This window comes from Engraulis encrasicolus, chromosome 13 (genome assembly GCF_034702125.1).
Source record: "Engraulis encrasicolus isolate BLACKSEA-1 chromosome 13, IST_EnEncr_1.0, whole genome shotgun sequence".
In the NCBI taxonomy this organism is placed as follows: Eukaryota; Metazoa; Chordata; class Actinopteri; order Clupeiformes; family Engraulidae; genus Engraulis; species Engraulis encrasicolus.
Window position 1 is genome coordinate 19,407,057 of NC_085869.1, and position 21,620 is coordinate 19,428,676.

General features: G+C 41.0%; 4 protein-coding genes across 4 annotated transcripts in view; 1 reads left to right on the top strand and 3 right to left on the bottom strand.

Moving 5' to 3' along the window:
- Positions 1-464: 464 nt before the first annotated feature.
- On the bottom strand, positions 465-4,459 carry hoxd11a (homeobox D11a). The gene is made up of 2 exons (XM_063214491.1): positions 3,798-4,459; positions 465-3,012 (listed from the first exon to the last, which is right to left on the bottom strand). The coding sequence occupies exons 1-2, from the start codon at positions 4,405-4,407 to the stop codon at positions 2,780-2,782; spliced, it is 843 nt and encodes a 280-aa protein (XP_063070561.1). The 5' UTR covers positions 4,408-4,459; the 3' UTR covers positions 465-2,779.
- A 3,975-nt stretch (positions 4,460-8,434) lies between these two features.
- Positions 8,435-9,789, bottom strand: hoxd12a (homeobox D12a). Its single transcript, XM_063214494.1, has 2 exons — positions 9,219-9,789; positions 8,435-8,823 (listed from the first exon to the last, which is right to left on the bottom strand). Exons 1-2 carry the CDS (start codon positions 9,787-9,789, stop codon positions 8,585-8,587), a joined length of 810 nt encoding a protein of 269 aa, XP_063070564.1. The 3' UTR covers positions 8,435-8,584.
- A 3,486-nt stretch (positions 9,790-13,275) lies between these two features.
- Positions 13,276-14,748, bottom strand: hoxd13a (homeobox D13a). Its single transcript, XM_063214493.1, has 2 exons — positions 14,145-14,748; positions 13,276-13,807 (listed from the first exon to the last, which is right to left on the bottom strand). The coding sequence occupies exons 1-2, from the start codon at positions 14,746-14,748 to the stop codon at positions 13,545-13,547; spliced, it is 867 nt and encodes a 288-aa protein (XP_063070563.1). The 3' UTR covers positions 13,276-13,544.
- Positions 14,749-19,930: 5,182 nt separating this feature from the next.
- Positions 19,931-21,620, top strand: part of evx2 (even-skipped homeobox 2) — a 2,205-nt gene continuing 515 nt past the window's right edge. Inside the window, exons 1-3 of the mRNA XM_063214492.1 lie at positions 19,931-20,333; positions 20,672-20,907; positions 21,524-21,620. The exon at positions 21,524-21,620 is cut by the window's right edge and continues 515 nt beyond it. Of these exons, the coding sequence (XP_063070562.1) occupies positions 19,931-20,333; positions 20,672-20,907; positions 21,524-21,620 (736 nt within the window). The remainder of the gene's footprint in view (positions 20,334-20,671; positions 20,908-21,523) is intronic.

Genomic DNA, 21,620 nt, shown 5'->3' on the forward strand with positions numbered 1-21,620 from the left:
TCTATGATTATTTCCCCTTCCTCTCCATTTGAAGCCAACAATGGCGCGCCTGACAACACCCGAGATTCATAAGCAGCCACTAAACTTGCTGTGCGTCTGCCCTCATGTGGACGAAATATGTAAGAGCAGGCTGGCACAATAGGACAAGATTAAGGTCAAAGCATGTTCTTTAACGCAAATAAGGTAAACCAGACATGCCTTTTAAGGCAAGGAAGTGCATTTGCTTAAAAAAAGGATTTGACGATAAATAATATTAGAATTTAACAGACATATCCACTAATGCGTTGCATAGTTGTCCTTGCGTAATCAAACCTTAAATTAGACAACACATTTCGGCTAATATACATGCAATTACTTATGTCCGTGTAACCTTGATATTGAAATGTTATAAGTCCATACACGAAACAAAGACAATCAACATATCAATAAAAATAAGATGAAGAGAAGACTTATCTAGCCTACACCAACTGTTTCTTGTTAGTAAAACTATATCGAAAGAGAATATCAAGAAACGGCCCAAAGACAGAGCACGGTAAATATTGGGAGCTTATATAAATTTCAGATCATTGAAAATTAGATTGGTCAGTAGAGTTAACAGATTTTGAGAAGACTGATCTGCGTAAATTAAGAGCTCTTGGCAAAATGTATCGAGAAAGAACACACGAAAAGGCCGAAAAACAGACCCTGGAGCAATAAACAGTCGCCATTTATTCAATTCTCTAAAAGGCAGTAAGGTAAAATATTAAGCATTTCACATTTACACTATTTGTAAACGAAACTATTACACTACTATTACACTGTTTAACTGGAAATTCTAATGGTGGAAAGCATATATATATTGGCCTTTGTTGTGGCGTGCCACAAAAAAACATTGCGCAATTACGCACAAGAAGACCTCAGTAATTATACAGCATAACTGGTGATTGACAAATACATATGACACTATGCATACAAACCCAATTTAAAAAAGCTTGTGTCGGTCAAGTTTGTCAGTAAGAAAAAGCCATATGTAGTTTGTCCTGTTTGTCAACACCCTCACAGATTAACACCAAACAAAATGACTGGCTTTGGCTACAAGCCCTCAGTGGCCTTTTTGATATGTCCATCACTTTCTCTTGCCACCAGAATTCCAAAAAATCCAAGAGCACTGTTTCATGTTGGTGGACTTTCTTTCTAAAATAAACCATTTTCTACGACAGGGTAGCATATGAAAGGACTATGAGTCTTGGCCTATGAGTCTATTGGCCTACAACCATCAAACACTGTCCTCAAATAAAGTCTATTTGCAAATCGGGCACTGCAGGTCCCTCAGATGGATGCTTTTACGCAAGAAGACTGCGCAGTTTAAAGTCAAGGAGACGTGGCAGCCATGTTGAGATCCGACTGCAGTGCAGATAGTCTGGGCAAGCGCCTATACTTATTCAAAAAGGTTAAGGGTGACGACCTTGACATTACGGAAGTTCAAATGCATTATTTTGATATCAAATTTGCACATGCACATCTACCATATTTACCTACCATTTATATTTTTAAAAACTCGAAAATAAACTTATGTCCGTGTCCAAATTCGGGCCCATAATTTTGATTAAGGCGTCTCCAAGACGAGGCGAACGCTAGGCTACCTACCAACCCTTAGGTGACTTTAAATGGTCTTGAGCACAATATTTTTTGTAGATTTCCTCTAAGAGTCTGTATGTTAGGTTTATAAAACAAACTGGCTACATCCCCTTTGTCGCGTTTCTGGACAGAGTCGCATTTGAAGTCACCAGAGGGTCCAATAGCCCCCCAATTTAGACATTTACAGCTGGGGTTTTATTAGTCTGTCTAGACGGTTCAAGGTTTAGTAAACACCCTTAGTGTAAAACAACATAAAAGGAATAAAGGAACTATAGTCCTCGTCTAGTTATTATTGGCAAGTCTGAAGCTGATGAGGAGCTTCACGGCTTGGTGTATAGCCCTCCGAAAATGCATACCTTCCTGCCCCGGCTACCATCAAGAAGCGGTTATTTTTACTGAACGCCTGTAAAATGTTCGTTCTGACTCATTTCAAACGGTCACCACAAACTGGCCACTGTACACAGTTCTGAAAGCCATTTTCTGTCCACCTGAAAGAAGACTTGGGCCTACGCCTACCTGTATTTCAATGGGCCTAATGTCGCAGTTGTGATTTCGTATGAACGCATAGGGACGCACAGCAAGACCAAAAAACACATTTTGCAGTGTTTTGGTTTATTTAATACATCAATACATCACATGCGTCTAACTAATGCATACATAATTCCACTATTATGAAATTACGTGTTGATTACTGTAATCAAAGTATCTGTTGCGTAGTGAAATACGCATGAGGTGGGTAAGGGTATCACAATGAAACAGCCATTTTAAAATGAAATAAATAAATACGATTGATACAAGTGGGTTACATTACAGTGGCATTCACCATTTAAACGAGAAAGAGTACGAAAAAAGATTGTCGAGATGCCCTGGATGCGTTCGCTCAATTGGATAATGTATAACGTCGACTTCACAAATGTCTTAAATAAATCGTAAATAGATTTCCCTTGTTTGAGGTAATGTGTTCACTGTTGTGATACCAAAAAGGCGTTGCATAGTTATAAGAAAATACATCGGTCCAGGCCTGGTGACAGCATTGGGTTTAAGGTTGCAATAGGCTATCTTTCCTTTGAAAACGACCGGAACCTCCCAACGACAGTGGAGGCATTATGATCGGGAGTTCATGAGCAGGAGTCGGCCGGTGCGTCTGAATGTCGTGTCGGGCTCAAAACAAGGGGTTTCCAGTAAAGTACTGAAGCCGGTCCCGGTTCAGCTTTTTCTCTTTCATCCGTCGGTTCTGGAACCAGATCTTGACTTGCCGGTCAGTCAGGTTTAACATCCGGGACAGCTGCAGCCGCTTCTCCTTGTTGATGTACACATTGAAAAAGAATTCTCGTTCAAGTTCTCGGATCTGGTATTTGGAGTAAGGGCATCTCTTTTTCCTGGACTTGGATGTACCTGTTAAAAAAAACGCTTTTTAATAACAGCCTCGTGTTTCTCAAGAGTTTTATTTAACATAAAAACACCTGTCTGGGCCAATCCTTTTTCATGCAGAACTAATTACGTTAAACGTTGTACAAAAATAGGCCTGCTTGCCACACATACAGGAACACAGGCACACCATTAGGCACATGTGAAACATGCTTATTTTTTCAGGGGAGTTTGTTGTCTACAAGTCAACATTAGCTCATGGGCAAATTAACCCCCTCTCTTTTTCCACACACACATACACGCACACACAGGCTCTCTCTTTCGTACAAACACACACACGCGCGCGCGCGCGCACACACACACACACACACACACACACACACACAGTTGCTCACGCACGCGCACAAGAACAATACTGTGATTCAACCATCTTTAGACTTCGCCTTCAAAATAAGTGACATTGTCTCAAAAGCATTTGCAAAAGAGATTCGCCCTTATTCGTAAACAAATAAATATTATTACTACTTGTAGGCAAGATGTAAACAATACATTTGAACTTAACCCAACAAGTAGATTCTGGGTTAACTCGATAGTTTCGAATCATACCACAACACACATTTTCTAAACATTGGGACGCATCGCTACCAACGCAGTCACCCACCTAAAGCGCTTTCCCATCGTAAATGTTTTTACAGCGGCAAAGTAAAGCTTATTGGGTATATAAAAACCTTTGCATGCTTATAAATCGCCACATAAAACCACTCTGACAAAGTAGTGAAGCCAGCACTACCCCTATGAATGCGTGTACCTACTTGCGCCGTTGCTCTTATCATCTCCGCAGTTTGATATTGAAGATTCCTCTTCTGTGTTGTCTGCTAGGTCTTGTTTCGAAGAATCTGAGGTATCCGAAGACTGTTTATTACATGCGGCATCTCCCGGGACGTTGGACTCTGTCTTTTGTTTAGAGTGCTCAGGGCTGGGCTTCTCAGAGTTAACTGACTCAAAAAACTGGTCAAATCCTTGAGGAAGTACACCGTTCCTGCCGACATTCGTGAAGAAACTGCAGGACGAGTTCGTCCCGCTGTGGTGGCTGTACAACGAATCGTTTTTAAATAGCATTTCCGCCCTGTTCGATGACTGGATTATATCTCGATGCATTATCTCATCCGACGAGTAGTAGGAAGCATAATTGCCCCTGTAATGCCATTTGCTCGGGTGATCCAGTCCATAGTCCCTGAAAGACACTTCTCGAACAGGTTGGACTTGAGCTATGTTGGAGGAATATGGAAAATTAACTTGACACGACGTAGTCTGTGGTAAAAACGACGAGACCGAAGAAAAATCGGGCGCCGATACATAATACGTGCAACTCGGCAAATACATATTTGACGCACAGCTGCTGCGATCATCGTACTCCGTCATATCTCCCTTTTGCGGTAGAGAAAAGGAATAGGCAGCTTGAGTGAGTTAAACTTTGTCCATCTATTGCACCATAGGCGTGTGGACAGGACCCGCGAGGGGGAAAAAATCGGAAACGTAGGCTGACGTGCAATTCATCTTGATCGATTCTTGAGGTAATTGTGTCATGTGATCCGGTAAAGAAATTACCATATATCAATATCAGTCATTAAGAACTGTCTTAAACAACTCATAGGTGAACGCACACAGCAGGTCATTGGTTACCGGCATTTTGCAGAAACCCCCCAGTTAATCTTTGGCTTCTCCCGTATGAATAATAGGGCGTTGGTAAACAATCACTGTATTTATACCATCCAAGGCAAGTATCTACCTGGCATTTCAGACAGAAGTAACAGCTGTGGTGTCGTTTTGATAGTGTTTATGCAATGCCTTTATCATGATATTCGCGCATTTTCAACAAAATCACACCACTTTTACTCTAAAAACCTAAATTACGTTTTCTTCCCAAATGAACAGGCACTTTACGCGAGGCAGATAACACTTGTGTAAGGAACATGCTATTGCTTTCTTTTCACTTTTGCCATGAATATTTTGTAACTGATATGTGTTTAATATGTATTTTTCTAAGTTTCAGGGAAAAGGGCCCACCGGTCCCACCGAGTCTTTTCCAAACAAAAGGGCATTCCAAGAAGACCGTTCCTTACGCACAGGCCCCGTTTTCACTTCTATTTTAATGTTTTTCCCTGGATAACATGAGCGATGTACTACACATGATATAACGGAGAGCAGGGAGGGGGAAATAAAGGAAAACTGGTGGGGATTTACATATAGCTGAGGTCAAAGGTGTCAACATGACTCTTCTTCGAGAATTCAATAACTTTACAGATGAGCAAGACTGGTGAAATGTAGCCCAATCAGTACAGAAATAATGTAACTTGGAGAATAGTTGCGTTTTTGCAAAGGAACCAAAACACATCACAACACATCACAACACAACGTAACAACTCTATGCTAAAGCAAAAAAGTATATTTATTGACTACTTTACCCATAGATGCCACTAATCCAACTTTAGGTTTAGTCCAAATCCAATACGAAATCTCCAAACGGTGTCCCTGGAATAATACGCCTGTGTGTATTTTGAAGGCCGCTATTGATGAGGATCTTAAGAGATTCACACTGCCAAGTCCAAAACAACTCATCTGGCTTTGAACGTCCGCCGTCTGAGGCGCTGGGCTGCCAGCAATCACCAATACCCGTCAGCAGTCAAATCATTTTATTGCACAGACAAAAGGATGCGTCCCAGTGTAAGTGTATCAAGGAAACACACGAAAACGCCAAATACTTTTCAACAAGTTATCACCATATTACGTGGCGTTAATCTGAGCCACTAACAAGCATTACGTTAAGCAGAATAGGGTACAATCTGCAGAATAGCAGAATAGGATACAGTCTTGTCTTTACCACATATATTTGAATATCCAGGCGCACAAGACGATTACCGCATATGGAACTATATAGATTTACCAGACCTATTTTGCTTATTATTTAGCCTATTAAATGTATACACAACATAACATATTTGTATGGGCTATCACCACTTTATATAGGATTTACCATTGGTTAGCGACGGCTAACTAGTTGATTCACTTTATTTCAAAGGACTAAAAACGTGTGTGCGTTCATTAGCGTTCAGAACGTCCATTCATACAAATAACTATGCACTAGCCTTGTTATGCATGGCCTATACCACGTATTTGTAGATGTGTGTAGCAGCGGTGTAGGTTTGGCTTGGAAAGTGGTGGGGACATTAATATGGCAAATTCTCTGGCTTAGCTATGTTTGCATTATAGTATTTGTGAAAAAGTTGTGGGGATAAGCTAGGTTCATTTAATCTCAAAAGAGGTATGGGCATGTCCCCACCATCCACACCTAAAATTACGCCCATGTGTGTAACGTTCTTTGTACGTTGCTTTGGATGAAAGCTTCTTCTAAATGTAAGGTCATGATGAATCCGAATGGTGTGTTTGTACCTCTACTCAATAGAAAACTCGAGGCCTTCTCCAAGTTTTCCCTTATAATAGTTAAGTTGATTAAAGCGCACTTTACCACGCACCTCTACCTTCCCTGAGGTATAATGAAGATTGTCTAAACCTATACAGCACCAAACACGACACGACAGACTGATGATTCTGTTCGCAATTAAAATACAAAATTACAAACTAACTTGACCTTAACTTTGTTTTGGCGCCCCCAGTATATGTGGCGCAGGAACAGGGGCTGTCTGGCGGCGTTTTGAGCTTGAAAGATAGAAAACACCCACATTACCCATTTGGTCTTCCAAGGCCTTTTCCTCGTTCATGTCCGTGTAGTTGCATCTCGTAATATCTTTTTGGAAGAGAAACAGACTTTCCGATGGCAATACTAGGTCCATTGCCTATTTTAGTTATTGAAATATTGGACGTTGATAAACATTTTAAGGCCTCGGGAATTCTTGCGTTAAAAGTAATTGGAGCTAACATCTGCATCATATGAACATTGAGGCAATTGTTTGAAATCCATAGTATTCACAATATTAACACAAAAGGACACTAGACGTATGTAAAAATAAAATAAAAAATGACACGATAACTGAGTGAATGTGTTTATTTGATGCATATATATTTTTCTTGGCAATACAGAGTGAAGCGAACGTTGCGTGCGCAATGCAAAGCTACAGAAACTCACACAATATAATCTCTATACATCTGCGTTCAGCATCAAGTGTTGACAATATGATGTAGGCTAACAGAAAAAGGCGAACACAGCAAATAACGATAGCTGACTTGAGTAGCTGCTCACACAATATTGCAAAAATAAAGCTGTTGTAACCACACTGAAGTCAGTGGCATTGTAATGTCCATAGTAACCCCAGATACACGCATATTCCATTGCCATTTATTTAACGTGGTTTTATTGGTTTGGAGCCACATACTAAACTGTCTTAAGCATGCCCAAGTCATGTCACACATGAATTTCTAAAATGCAAAACGTGTTACAGCGATACATATACTTGAAAGTATTTGAGATGCTGAGAATATTACCAAATAATGTCAGATTAGCCAAGCTCATCCATGGCAATACGCAATTTACAGAGAAAGATTTTTACATTCAACAAATAAAGTTTATGGACTAGTATGTGACAAAAGTCAGCTTTCTTTCAATTTCCAGTCGGACCGACGTCCGATTTCACTTGGCCAACGAACTTGAGCTTGGGCGCGCATTACGCACAGCTCCAGTTTAATAGTAAGATCCACGAAAACAAAACAATTGCTTAAAACTTGCTATTACAACTCTTGTGAATAATCCTATACACAATATAAATACAAACAATACAACAAATGGGCCCAATCATGGATGTGTGCTTGTCAACGTTCACAATGACCCAGAGGATATCCAATGGTCAATGTTTGAAAAGTTATCCAAGGAATATGTCTTTTTCCCATCACTGCGTCGGCCCATTTATGAAATACATGAATAATAAATGAATAAAATCCCCGAGTCATCCTACTGAAAATGGCAGGCCAAAGACTACGAATTTGAACTCTCATACCAAAACCGATGCCCGATTCACTAAGAAAGTTGCACATTAGTCTACTAATAAATATATGTCAGACCATCTTAAAAGCCGTGCGCAAGTAAACTACGGCCATTCCAACTGGGATTTGAATGTAGCCCTTTTGTAAGAGTTGTGCAATATAGCGCCTGGCAGTTTGGTTAATGACTAATCCTTGTTTTTCCCACCCAACAATAAAACTCCGTGGAGTCTTTGTACATTGAATGGCCATGGCAATACACTTGGTGGTCTAAAAGTAAACTAAATGTGGCAAAAGTCTGCGTTAATTGTCCAATTATTTAATTATTTAATGGATGCATCTGGATATCTTATGATTTTATTCCTGAACCTTTTCTTACCCTTAAGGTTTGTTCATATTTGGAAACGGAAACACAAGAAATCTTGACATTCTCAAAAAATATTTACAATATGACGCCTTAAACAATATGAACAGTTTTCCATTTCGGACGCCAAGGTGGAGTGCAGACGGGTTTCCGCCGCGCGTCGGTGACCTTTGCCGTGAGACGGCCTGTTGGTTGGCCAAACCACAGTTCTATTTGTCTATGGCCCAGACCAGCACGGCGCGCTCAGTAGAAAGCAAATGCGTGATCACGCATCAACAGTCTCTTCTTCTTCATTCGGCGATTTTGAAACCAGATTTTAACTTGTTGGTCGCTCAGGTGCAGTTTGTGCGAGAGCTCTTTTCGTTTCTGTCTGTTTATAAATTCATTCAACAAGAATTCGCTCTCAAGTTCAGCCAGCTGAGGCTTAGTATAGGGCTTCCTCTTTTTCCTCTGTCTCACTTGTGACGGACACCAAGGCACACCTGGAAAATTAACAGGCACCTATTAGTAAATGTTTATATTAAATAAAGGTATGCTACATTTTCCTCTTGTGCGGACGTCCAGCATGCTTTGTCCCATAGCCAGCCTTGGAACCTCGTTCAGATAAAAGGTCGAAAAAGAGGCACAGACAAATGAAAAATCCGCTGCAAGCATCTTTTCTAATTTAATTGAATTTATAGTTTCAACTGGCTAAACTTGGGATGAGTTTTAAAAAATACACCAAAATACCCATCTATTATGTTGCTTTGATTCCTAGTTTTACAACTTCACACTGATGGGTTCAAATTGAACTCCCAATCGTCTGCAAACAGTGGTTTATAACCAGTGTATCTTTAAAAAAAAAAAAAAAAAGGGACTAAAGGAAACTATTGCATACCATCTGAGAGTGATGCTCTGGGTGTTGTGCTACTTGAAGATTGTTGCATTTGGACAAGTGAGCTGCTGAAGGATTGCTTCACATTATCGCAAGCTACTTGCATACTTGAACTCAGTGTAGTGTCTGCAGCTGACTGCAGTGACTGTCTGTCTAAGTTTGGCAACTCGTACTTGTTAGGAGAACTTAAGGAGTTTGGCATTCCATGTTCAAGGAGGGACGATGTCGCTTGGTTAACTGCATCCCCGTTTTTCTGATGTACATTCTGGAAGTCATATTTAATACTTTCCACTGTCGATCCCTTATTGGAGTTGAAGTTTGTATTTGTAGGCACCGAGTCAGTCAGGAACGGCTGTGGATAGCTACTGAAGGCGCGGCTCTGTGGCGGGGCCGTGCACGAACTTGGGGAAGTCCACGGGAGCGAGCACACCTCTCGTCTGCTGTAGGAAATCTGAGGAAGTCCGGAAAGATGGGTTCCATTGCTTCGCAGATTTGGGAAATATAGGGGGTCCGGAGACGGGAAATGCAGCAAAGGACCGACATAGCCAGAACTCACAAGGTTGCGATCGCACATTTCCACACAGTTGGTTTAAAAGCGTCTCTCGAAGTCTCATAGTTACACTTAAAAGAATAAAACCAGAGTAATTGTTGATTTGGCCAAGTAGCATCACGTGATATGCTAAGTGCGTTGCCAAGCTCCTCCTTCCGTCTAGCCAGCAAGTGACGAACAGATTCAAAGTCAAAGCCAGACGTCCGTAGGCCCAAGTTAATTTTTTCAACCTTTTCTAAATAAAGTTCTGTTCAGTTCAGGAAATAAACAGGATAAAAATACATGTAGAAAACAATTGGTAAACAATCATGGCCTATTCATCCCAAGTCATGTAAATACATAATAGGCTATTATAGCCCCTATACACACGGCCTATTTGGAAAAAAAAATACAATAGAAAATTGTAGTGAAGCGGTAGCATAATGATTCGTTCATCCAAAAAGTATGTGCAAAAACACAAAATACACATCTCCTACATTAAAGTTGAATGTCCACACACTCTCAAGTTCTATTACTTCAGGCCTAATCATTCTCCACAAGTGGTCACATTAGAGGCTACGTTCTTCCTCAAAGTACATACTAGTGTTCCACAATATCAGAAATTCAAAATTTTCTGTAGTTAGGCCTACCTATCGAACTTTGCAGCAGCAGCCAAAAACATTTATTTTGCAGGAGTAGGAAGGTTACATTCACCAGGCGTTGCGTTTGTCGCGATCCTTTTCCGATTGCGCATGGTTTTGCGCGTGTGTTCTTCCTATCCCGCAAATGTAATATTGCCATTTCTTTTGTTTGCACATGTTGATTGACTGGACAGAAAAAGAGGAACGGAGTCATATAAGTTAGGCATGACACAGGCTGCATGGCAGGCATTCGGCTCTCATGAACTCACAACATGCAGAATGGTTTATTAGTACGACGTTTTAAAAAAAAGTTATTCTACCCATAGTATAGGCCTATCTCCTCATAGTAGAGGATCTCCGCCCTGTAAAAATGAAATTTAAATGGGGATAGTTTTCCTTTTTACTGCTAGGTTTTCATTTCATAGTAGGCTATTTAGCCTACGAGAAAATGAAGTGCGATATATCGGTTCAGCAATGTGTGAAATCATACTACTGTTTGTCTGGGGTGATTCAGTTGGAAATATCTGAAGGCAAATTTAATTTAAGGCATAAGTAATATTACAAATCATAATAGAAATCCCCTGCACATAGTATGCCTATCCTGCGGGGGGAAAATAACATAGCTACTTTGCTGATCTTGGACGTTTATACTGTGTGCGTAAAGGTGCAAGTTAATCCATAGTTTCAGTTAACATTAGGCCTATTATAAAAAGCCTACATTTTGTGTGAATTGTCAAAAGACAATTATTTAAACCCCTGTACGTAGTGTTCTCAAAACAAATTCAGAAAAAGAAACTATAGAAATAATAATCCATCAATTTTCTTTTCTATCCATTAGCTTTCCATTTAGTTTGCCCATGAGCAAGTGCACTCCACGACCAGTTACTGCCATGTAGTTTTTTTCTTAGACAACTTGGCAAAAAACATAGAAAACGTATACAAGCGTTGAGAAAATGTCAACAGTTAGGCTATATGCGCTTCAGGGAAAACAGAGAAGGCAATTCGGCCCCGCAGTTTTACGAGCGCCGTCCAAGGATTCAATACCATGCGAGATTCTTCTTTTGTCTCACTGCATGTAAACACAAGCAACCAGTGGTGTAGTCTATTTTTTATGGTGGGTATACTGTATATTGGAGCATTTTTTAAAGGGGGTATACTGTATATATTTGTGCCATTCAAAATAATGGATCAATCATTTTTAAGTGGGTATACTGCGATCCCTGAAATTTAGAAGTGGGTATACTCCGTATACCCGCGTTATACGTAGACTACACCACTGCAAGCAACATAAGGCATTTCCAAATAGTCATACCCATCTCCCACCATTTCCAAATAGTTCTCGATAATACCAGTTTACTTCTAGGCTTAGTTCAAGGTCAACATACAAAAAACAGTGATGGGAGTCCATCACCCCAAGTTCATAAATAAATCCATAGGCCTACCTAAGCCAACTGTAGTATCTGTAGAAAATGAATGGTGTTTAGAAAATAGGTATGATTCAGTGTGTCGTTGTTAATATCCTGTTACTGAAAGCAGGGCAAATAAAACCGTCGTTGTTTTTTCTGTTTGCATCTGGAAGTCTCCCTACTCAGCCCAGGAGGAGCAGTTTAATTAGAACAGAAAAACACAAAGACACTTACTTATGTGTACATTTCATACAAGGACAGGCTAACTTGGGCCTAACTGAAAGAGAGCTCCGAGAGTTCCGTCGTCCACACAGACACATTTGAAAAGAGAAAAGAGCCTCACTAACTCAACTGCGGTTGCCCTTCACCACCAGCAGATGGCGACAGACGCCAATGAATGGAAGAGTTTAATTGGGGCTTTAGCACCACTCCAGTCAAGGTCGCAGACCATGAGAAAACATGTCAAGGTCAATGGTAGGAGCAGAATTTGCTGATTGCAGTTATGGCATTGCATGCAATTAAAACAGTGCGCAATAAACCGCTTTTGGGTTTTCCATTTCCGCAACTGATAATGCAGTCCGACAGAGAGCGTTACACCCAGTGTGGCTTTCTAAACGCTTTATAGAAAGATGCATAACTCTGACCAAGATGTAAGTAAGCCCTGCATCAGAACTGTGTAATAATTAAACATAGGCCAATTTACGCACAGAGAAGCGACATTGCAAAAGTGGCCCATGCGCAACACTTTTTTGAAGGCCGACTTCACAAAATATTGGCATTGAAGTTGACAGTCTGAAAGTGCATATAAGAGTACAACAGTTAGTTTAGTTTAATTAGTTTACATGGGCGCAATGCAGGTAACATCAGCCAATTTCAGCCGAATTCAAACATTCTCTTAGGGGTGAAGGGGGCGAGAACTTTAATCCAATGTAAGCATTTTATGTCCAACATAAGGCTCTTAAGATATTACAGAGGTCAGCGAGAATAGACAACGATCTGACCATCTTCGGAGCTTCAAATGTGGGAATTATTTGACGTTTGAAATAAATCAACATTTAACAATCAGCATCCACAGATGCTGGTATCAAAATCAGTGGTGTATACGTAAAACCCAGGTAGCCTATAGGCCTACGCAGTATACCCAGTTCCAAGTTTCTGGGATTTCAGTACACCCACCTAAAATTGATTGATCCATTATCTGGAAAAGCGCAAATATATACAGTATACCCACCTCAAAAAATACTCAAATATACAGTATACCCACTTAAAAATGTAGACTACACCACTGATCAAAATGTTGCATCAAATGCTGCTCATCATTCTGACCAATATAGGCCTATATTAAAAACGTTGTCCAGCAGCACACAGTTCAATTCATTTTTATTTTAATTCTCACACAAGATGACGTCTTGGCAAAGAGTCACACATCTTTACCAAGGAAAGCACAAAAGAAGATAGTGGCAATATGATGTTTATAGCCTAACTGTATGAGTTTATTTTTTAAATCGAAAAACGAGAAAGATGTAACCCTTTGCATGATCTCTATTATGGTGAAGGGGGGGGACCTGTGCACTTGCTGAAAACGACAGAATTAGACCATCTGAGTGTGTGGTCTATTGTGAGTCTACACACACGCACGCACACACACGCGCGCGCACACACACACACACACACACACACACACACACACAAACACACACACTATTAATGTCCCTGAGGTCAGGCAGAATGTACAAAAGAGGATCTAGGGACTTCATGAAAAAGGCACAAAGTCTTTCGACGTTTTCGAAACAATTTTCTTGTCTTTGACGCGCCGGTTCTGAAACCATATAGTCACTTGTCTCTCGGTCAAGTTGGTACAAGACGCTATTCGTCGTCTTTTGTCTCTTGTAATAAATTTGTTGACGGTATACTCCCGTTCAAGTTCCTTGAGCTGGATCTTCGAGTATGGAACTCTTTTCTTCCTTCCACGCCGGTAAAAGGTGCTGACGTCGGGCTGGCTAAGCGTTGCATCCTCTAAAAGGGAAATACAAGATGAACAAAACTTGTCGTTAAGGTTTGCCAGCTCAAAATATGTTGTCGTGTAGCTGAGAGGAAAATGTGTGTGCGTAAAGTAGTTTTGCGCATCAATGTGATATATCCCATAATAATCACTTTGACAACAGAGCTTACTTATTATCATTTATCACATCAAATGGCTATTTCCTCCTAGTTATAATGCTACCAACCGTCCAAGAACATGCTGAAATGAGTGACGCAATGTACCACACAAGACTCACTCTCGTTGGTATTTAATTCTATATCTCAGTATATCTAAGTTGTAATGTGAATCAGAGGACGTGTTTTTTCATACCTGCAAGAGAAGATTTCCATATATGCGTGTTTTGGTTCTGTTCTTTGGCACAGTAAAGTTGGCTACCCCAACTACTTGACCAGCCCCAAGGCTGATAGCTCTCTACTGGTAAGACAGCTTCGTGTCGTGGGTCAGAACTGCTACTCCGTGGCACAACAGGTACATCAATGTATCCAGGAATTCGAGGATAGTGGGCTGGGAACCCCTGATACACTCCAAAGTCTTTCGGCCTCCCATGCATTTCACTGCAATGGAGGTTAGTGGTGGGAAAATTAGCCATATCCACTGATTTGTCGGAATGTCCACCAAGAGATCCATTAGCGGAATGTTTGAGCACGCTCTGCTGAAAACATGGACTGTGTGGTATCTTGCAGCTGTAGCAACTGTTGCCGAACTGACAGCCGAAGGCGACAGACGTGTTTGAGGCGCTTGAGGTGGGTAATGAGCCGTACGCCTTAAAAGAGTCATGGCTAAATGAGTTTGATCGGTCCCCGACCGCATACACCGCTCCTGGCGCACTTCGGGCGGTAGTATGTGCGCCGAATGCGGATGGATAAAAACTTCTGTTGTGTGCTGGCGGCACATCCCCCCCTAAACCCTCCATGGCTAGATGACGGAATCCGCTCCTTTTTGTAACGTCAAACTTCTCATCTGTTCTTCGATTGTTATTTTATCGCACATAGAGTCTCAATGCGCTGTTCTCCATGGGTCATATGGCCAAATCTCAGCAGATGACAGATAACCTTTTATATTTTTCCAAACTAATTACACAACTGCTACAACAGGACAAATGGTTGGCCAGTTATGCTCACGTGACATGCAAATTACACAGACGCATACACACCACACACACACACTTTGCCTTTGCTTGAACGCAAATTGCTGTACGTGAACTTGACTATTTCTTAAAACTATAGGTTGAAAGGTTTTCTGTGGAAGAGGGCAACTAGAATGCAAAACAAGCCATTTCAGTCTCTCAATACTTAAACATGCCACAGTTGTTTTGCTCTTGTGGGATTGAAATAATGCCAAAAGTTAACCAACATAGTTTGAACGGATAAGAGCAGCTCATTTCATGTATTTCAAAATTGCGCAAACAGAACTGAAGTTCGGAATAAGTTTTGCGCACACTTTAAGTGTTGCAATTAGACTTTGTAAATTGTGTTTGATTAGGCTTAAGTACTGAACTATGTTATAGTAACCTGACTGTATAGGTGAGGAGGCATATAGCTCTAGTGGGATTGCAATGGTATGCCAAAAGTTAACCAACATAACTTGAACGAATAAGAACAGCTCATTTCATGTCTTTCGAAATTGCGCAAACAGAACTGGAGTTTGGAATGTTTTGCGCACACTCTAAGGGTTGCAATTAGACTTTCTATATTGTGTTTGATTAGGCTTAAGTAGGCTACTGAACTATGTTAAAGTAACCTGAATGTATAGGTCAGGCATATAGGGACCCAGCCTTGGATTGATAGGCCAGTGCAGTAAAAAGTGAAAAATAATTTTCGGGAACACTTCTTTTATTTTCTTAATGGTAGACTTATACGGTCAACCTCAACACAATGTGTAGGTCCATTAGGCTAATACTTGGGCTAAAATACAAAGACAGTAATTGTAATAATGATATAGGCCTAATAATTATAGTAGAATTATCGGGAGCAATTATAATATTGTAATATTTGCCTATACACTTCAGTTTAATTCAAAACGTGTTTTAATAGACGCAAACCTAGATGGCTTACTTTCGAGTAGCCTTTTCAAGTTGTGTTCCACAGTTACATTTTCCCACACGTTCTAGATCTATACATTGATATCCAAGACTCTAAATTATCACCAGCCAACCGGCCAAATGCTGGTGAAATTGCAGTTTGGCTTTTAGAAAAGACCAACTTACTAGCCACTTTGACCCATTAGTGAATGTGTGTTTGGCTAGTGAGATTAACATAGTCATTTAGTGATGAAAAAAGTTAATTTAGAGTCCTGTTGATATCTGACATTTTGTAGTTAGGCCTACGGGGGCATTTCACTTGGCAAACCCATGTCCTCATACACCAGATCACAAAACAAACGCACTTCTGTAGTTGTGACAAATCCTGCCAGCAACATGTTTGCCGCCCAAGGTATGGGCGTTAGCCACGGTATTCGACAAACTGAACTGCCTACAACTCCGCCGCACTTGGTTTTACTCATTCTGGTAACAAAGTCGACCAGAGCCTAAACTACACAAATAAAACGTGGACTACTTCTAGTGGCCGCCGTCGGAGGTCGGAGCAACGTCGCGAGCTTAGGCCTATTTTGACCTTGAACGTGAACATCAGACAGGGGACTTAAGGTCGTGTTCCATGCCAAGGCATTACGCATGCTTTGTATAACAATCTCGAAAAAGTCTTGTGTGGTGGATTCCAAAAAGAGGTCCGCGTGCCATCGCGCTACTTGATCAACTCAAACCTTTGAGTTAAATCTTAGTTCTAGTTTCAGGCCAGAAGAGTCTCATATTGATGTGTTTTTTTAATAGCCTATATATTTTATGCCATAATTGGGTGCATCACACCCAAATTACATTAACGTTTAAAAACTCACCATTGTTTTTTTTAATTCATAAGCAAGATGGCACAGAACAAATGTAAAACGGAAAAAAAATGTAAATTAACATAATAGGCCACGCAAAATATTAGCTCTAGTTTCCAAACACTCGGACAATTACAAAATCAATCCCACATTTTGGCTTCCAGATGTAGCCTAAATTATGTTGATGGAGGTGAAGTCAAACTTTTTAGATTAACTCTGTTTATGGCAACATGCGTCTTGCCCGTGACAAACTGCAACGATGCAATGCTGTCGCTAGATGGCTCCATGTGTTTATACAGTGGAAGTTCGGACAGGGGCTCGGTTGGCGAACCCAGCTCTAGTCGCCCAAGCCACACGCAGACCAGACTGCAACATCTGTGGAGTTAAACGACTTCCTAACCAGACTAATTTGAAGAGTCGGAAACAAAACCAGACGACTGTCTTAAACTAAAAAGGTGGTCACCTGCTGTTTGCTTGTAGACCAAGTCACAACAACAATGTCCCCTAGTCTTCTTGACGGATCTCAACTTGTAGGCAGTAACTGGATAGACTACTCATAGAATCTCTGTTTAGGCGAGGGGCGTTGGACTGTTGAATGATTAGTGAATACGGTTGCATGTTTAAATTACATTAATATGATAATAATGCGCACATCAACGCACAGTCAAGCATGCACACCTGCACACACTCAGTTAAAAGCCCGATTGGGAAACTCCAACTCCCATTGTCATTGTGATACAGCACTTTACAGCACACAAGTGTTCACTGCACATTGCACCCAACAAAATAGCATTTATGCCTCACCCGTGCAAGGGTGCAGCCCCTAATGCCGCATACAATACGATTAATTGAAATGTAGGCCACTGTGTGTATTCCTTTGTCAAGGTCGAAGTCAACTTGGATGCAAAACGCCCGGACATCCTCTGATGTTTGTTTTTGCCGCGTTTGTGAACACTAATTTTTAAATCACAAAATTGCATGCTCTTTGTTCAAACGTAGCCAGGCTGCGCCCTCCTAGTGACGCAACACCTTCGGCGGCGTTGCTTCTATCTCGATTGCAAGTCTATGATAATCAGGCAAGTTCAAACGTGTTCTGAACATCATAAGGCCACAATTAAAGCAGAAAAAAACATTTTATGTAGTTGATTAAAAATGTGTGGTAGGTTTTTTTTTTTTTTTAATGTGCAGACCATGATCTATTGGCCCTCTATGCATTTGCCCAATGATCTCTCTGAGCTTTCCCCCAAAATAGATTGATGAAACTCGAATTTTAACCGTGGCAGGTGTCATTAGCGCATGATTAAGGCTCCCTTAATTCTGGTGTAAAGCTTTAATTATCTAACAGCTGGGAGGACATTGAATACAATGTACGGTGGCCAATGTCTGGATAACATTTTACAACACAGGAAACTTCACAACAACTACCCATGGGTATGTTTCTCAAAAGCATCATTGCCAGTTGCCTAAATCAGTTGACAACTTTGGTTGGCTTCAGTAGGCTAATTTCCATTGGCAACCAAGTAAATTGAGAAACGGGGTCCTGGCACTTAACATTGTTTTTTGGAGATAGGCTACATGGACTTATAGTTGTGAACGCCGAGGGCCCAAAATGCTTTTAAAAGGAGACACGGAGTGTTGCATTGTTATAAGAAAGCTGTTGGGGGCGCCAGAGGACACGGATGAGTCTTCCCTCGTGCAGCTGTCTAGCTCCCCTGCCGTACGCAGCAGGGACACCGCGCGCATTCCCCGTTAACCTCGCCATTACGAGCTAGTCCCTCACCACATTCCACGCTTGCTCACTCTAATCTCGATATCATGGCACTTAATTTCCCTCTCTCGTCATTAATTTCACAATTGAAGCACGGAGGGTGTACAGTCAAGAAAATGCTAAAAGCATGCGAAATAATACTTTATTTTGCACCAAAATATATCAGCATTACATGAGCGTTTTTCCCCTATGAGCCCATTATAAAAGGCGTGTGGTGTAATTCATCATAATTATGATTCATGATGACACTTCTGCATAGTGACTGGATGCAGACCTGATTCTATTACGCCACTGTTTCCCCCATCAGACTGCATGGTGCTGAAATTAGACAATGTGTGACTGAAGTGTGCAATTATTAAACTTATACTATTGGGAGACACAGCAAGCTATGGCATTATTGGTCTGAAGAAAAAATCCGCTTTTCAAAATCGTGATTGAATTAACATTCAACTGGAGCATTCAACATCGTTCCACAATTGTTGAAGATGAAATTGCGTCGTTTTATTGTAATCCACACAATAGGCTACACATGGCTTTAAGTAGAACAAATTCAATTCGAAGTGTTATTCGTTCATATCGAAATAATTACTGATCTACAGCAGTCACTGTCATCAAGTTATAAGACAGGGCAGCCTGTATTCGGGTCATTTACGTAAAAATATCTTCCCAATAACACTTTCTTTTAACTGATTATATGTTGCCGTTTCCAAAAATGCACAATTATTCCTTTGTATTTTTTAAAGGCTTTTTGCGAAACGAAAGCGCATAGGACTATTAACCAAATTGAGATTCGAAACAGGCTGAGTGAAATTATCGACAGTTGAAAAAAAGGAAAAAAAACAGAGGGAGGTGGCGACAACAGAAGGGAGGAACAATAGAGAATCAAAGTGTAATGATATTCCTAAATGAAGAGGGAAATGTTGCCGCGCTCATTTTATTAATCAGACTGTCAATTTCACCCCAGAGGCCAAGCCCAGGAGCGATCTAAAGCTGCCTCTGATCAAGCGAGGGACACAAGCTCCACTCTTCACTTCTCTCCTCTCCTCTCCTCACTTCTCTCCTCTCCTCTCCCACTCCACCTGGATCCGTGCGTCTGACCGCAGGCCGCCTCCATCATCAGCTGACAGGGCGCGTGTATTTATTTGCTTATAAACCTGTTACAATAAATGATCATTCCAAGGGCTGCACGCGCACCTTTCTCTCCGCCTGCAAACCTCTTTTTTGATGAATGACATTTTGGACTGGATAGAGGATGCACGGGTCATTTTGAGCAGTCATTCGTTGCACGCCTTTGGTTTTCTCTGCTCTCTTTCTGCCGTCTCGCTCATAAAAAGGTGTTATATTATTTAGAGAGGACTGCAGAGCTGCATGCGGATTAGCGCTGCCGCCACAACTCACCGGAGCACCACACTTGGAACTTTTGCCTTTTTTATCGGAGAAATCTTCCATGATGGAGAGGATAAGAAAAGAGATGATCCTGATGGAGCGGGGTCTACACAGCCCAGTGGCCGGGAAGAGGCTATCCAATCTGTCGGACTCGAATGGAAACACGGTGTTGGAGGCCCTGGAAAATTCCCAACACAGTGGCCGCCTAAGCCCACGACTAACCTCCGGCTCGCTGCACGGGAGTCTTGGGGATATCCCCACGAAAGGGAAATTCGAAATCGACAGTTTGTTCGCCCCACACCACGATACCTCGTCCACAGAGATATCCTCCTCAGAAAACAGGAAGAAAATGAGCATGTACGCAGAAGTTTCTCCAGACTCCGATATTAACAGTGATGTTGAAGTGGGATGCCCATCTCATCGCTCCCCGGGCAGTGTGAGCCAACACAAGGAAAATAATAAAGGTAGATTTCAGCATTTCTTTCTTCAGAGGCATTTAAATTACATATTATTTGACTAATTCTGGTTTTACGCACATATAACGTTATGTGGAAATTTTTATTTTCTGGAAATTGCAGTAAAATAAATCGGTTGATTCTGTTACAAGAACAATTTAGAATTCATTTATTTTAAACTGGAAATCAATGATAAATGTAAAGGAAACTCAACATGGTTGTATTTTTTAGCTGTTATGTATCCTTTTAATAGGAATTGTTCTCAATAAATGTTAAACACAAGCATTGTTAATTGTTTTGTTGACAATTATGTAGTGTCTTACAACTTTGCCTCTTCTCATTTTTAGGATATTCAGACAGAGACTCTGGGGCATCAAACAGCTCATCCATGTCCAACATGAACGGTAACTCGATTGGAAGCTCCAACAGCTCAAACGCGGACCAGGTGAGAAGGTACCGAACGGCGTTTACGAGGGAACAGATTGGCAGGCTGGAGAAGGAGTTTTACAGGGAAAATTATGTTTCGAGACCGAGGAGATGTGAACTGGCTGCAGCGCTGAATTTACCTGAAACTACAATTAAGGTAAGACCGAATGATGGCACTGGGTGGAAGTGACTTTCTTTGACTAAAGTGTTTTTATTTGTAACGTTCTACTCGTTCGTAAAAATAGATTAGCCAGCTTGTGCACAGTAGCCAGATGCTAGCTAACACACACACACACACACACACACACACACACACACACACACACACACACACACACACACACACACACACACACACACACACACCACGAGGTAAGGAAACTTGAGCTAGTTGTTTTGAATTGATCACCATGAAAATTGTATTCAATCTCATCCAAATGTAATTTAAACGTGTACTGGCCCTCTACTTTGTCTTGATAACACGGTTTGTTTTGCACTTGCCAGACAGATTGTCTTATTATAATTTATACAAGGCCAAACAAGAACTTGTGTTTGATTTGTAATTCCACTGAATAGCTTTGTAATGTGACTACAAAGCCACAAAGGCAATTTCCACACAAATACAGGAGGCTTATTTTGCACATTCCACAAAACACTTTTTTCTAAAAAGGAATGAAACGGTTTCCCGGCTTATAAGACAACAGTGGACAGGTGCACTTCACCTGCTATTATTTTTTGCTAAAGGCTTAGGAACCGCTTGGTTTTGTGTGCAGGTGTGGTTCCAAAACAGGAGGATGAAGGATAAGAGGCAGCGTTTGGCCATGTCCTGGCCACATCCAGCAGACCCCAGTTTCTACACCTATATGATGA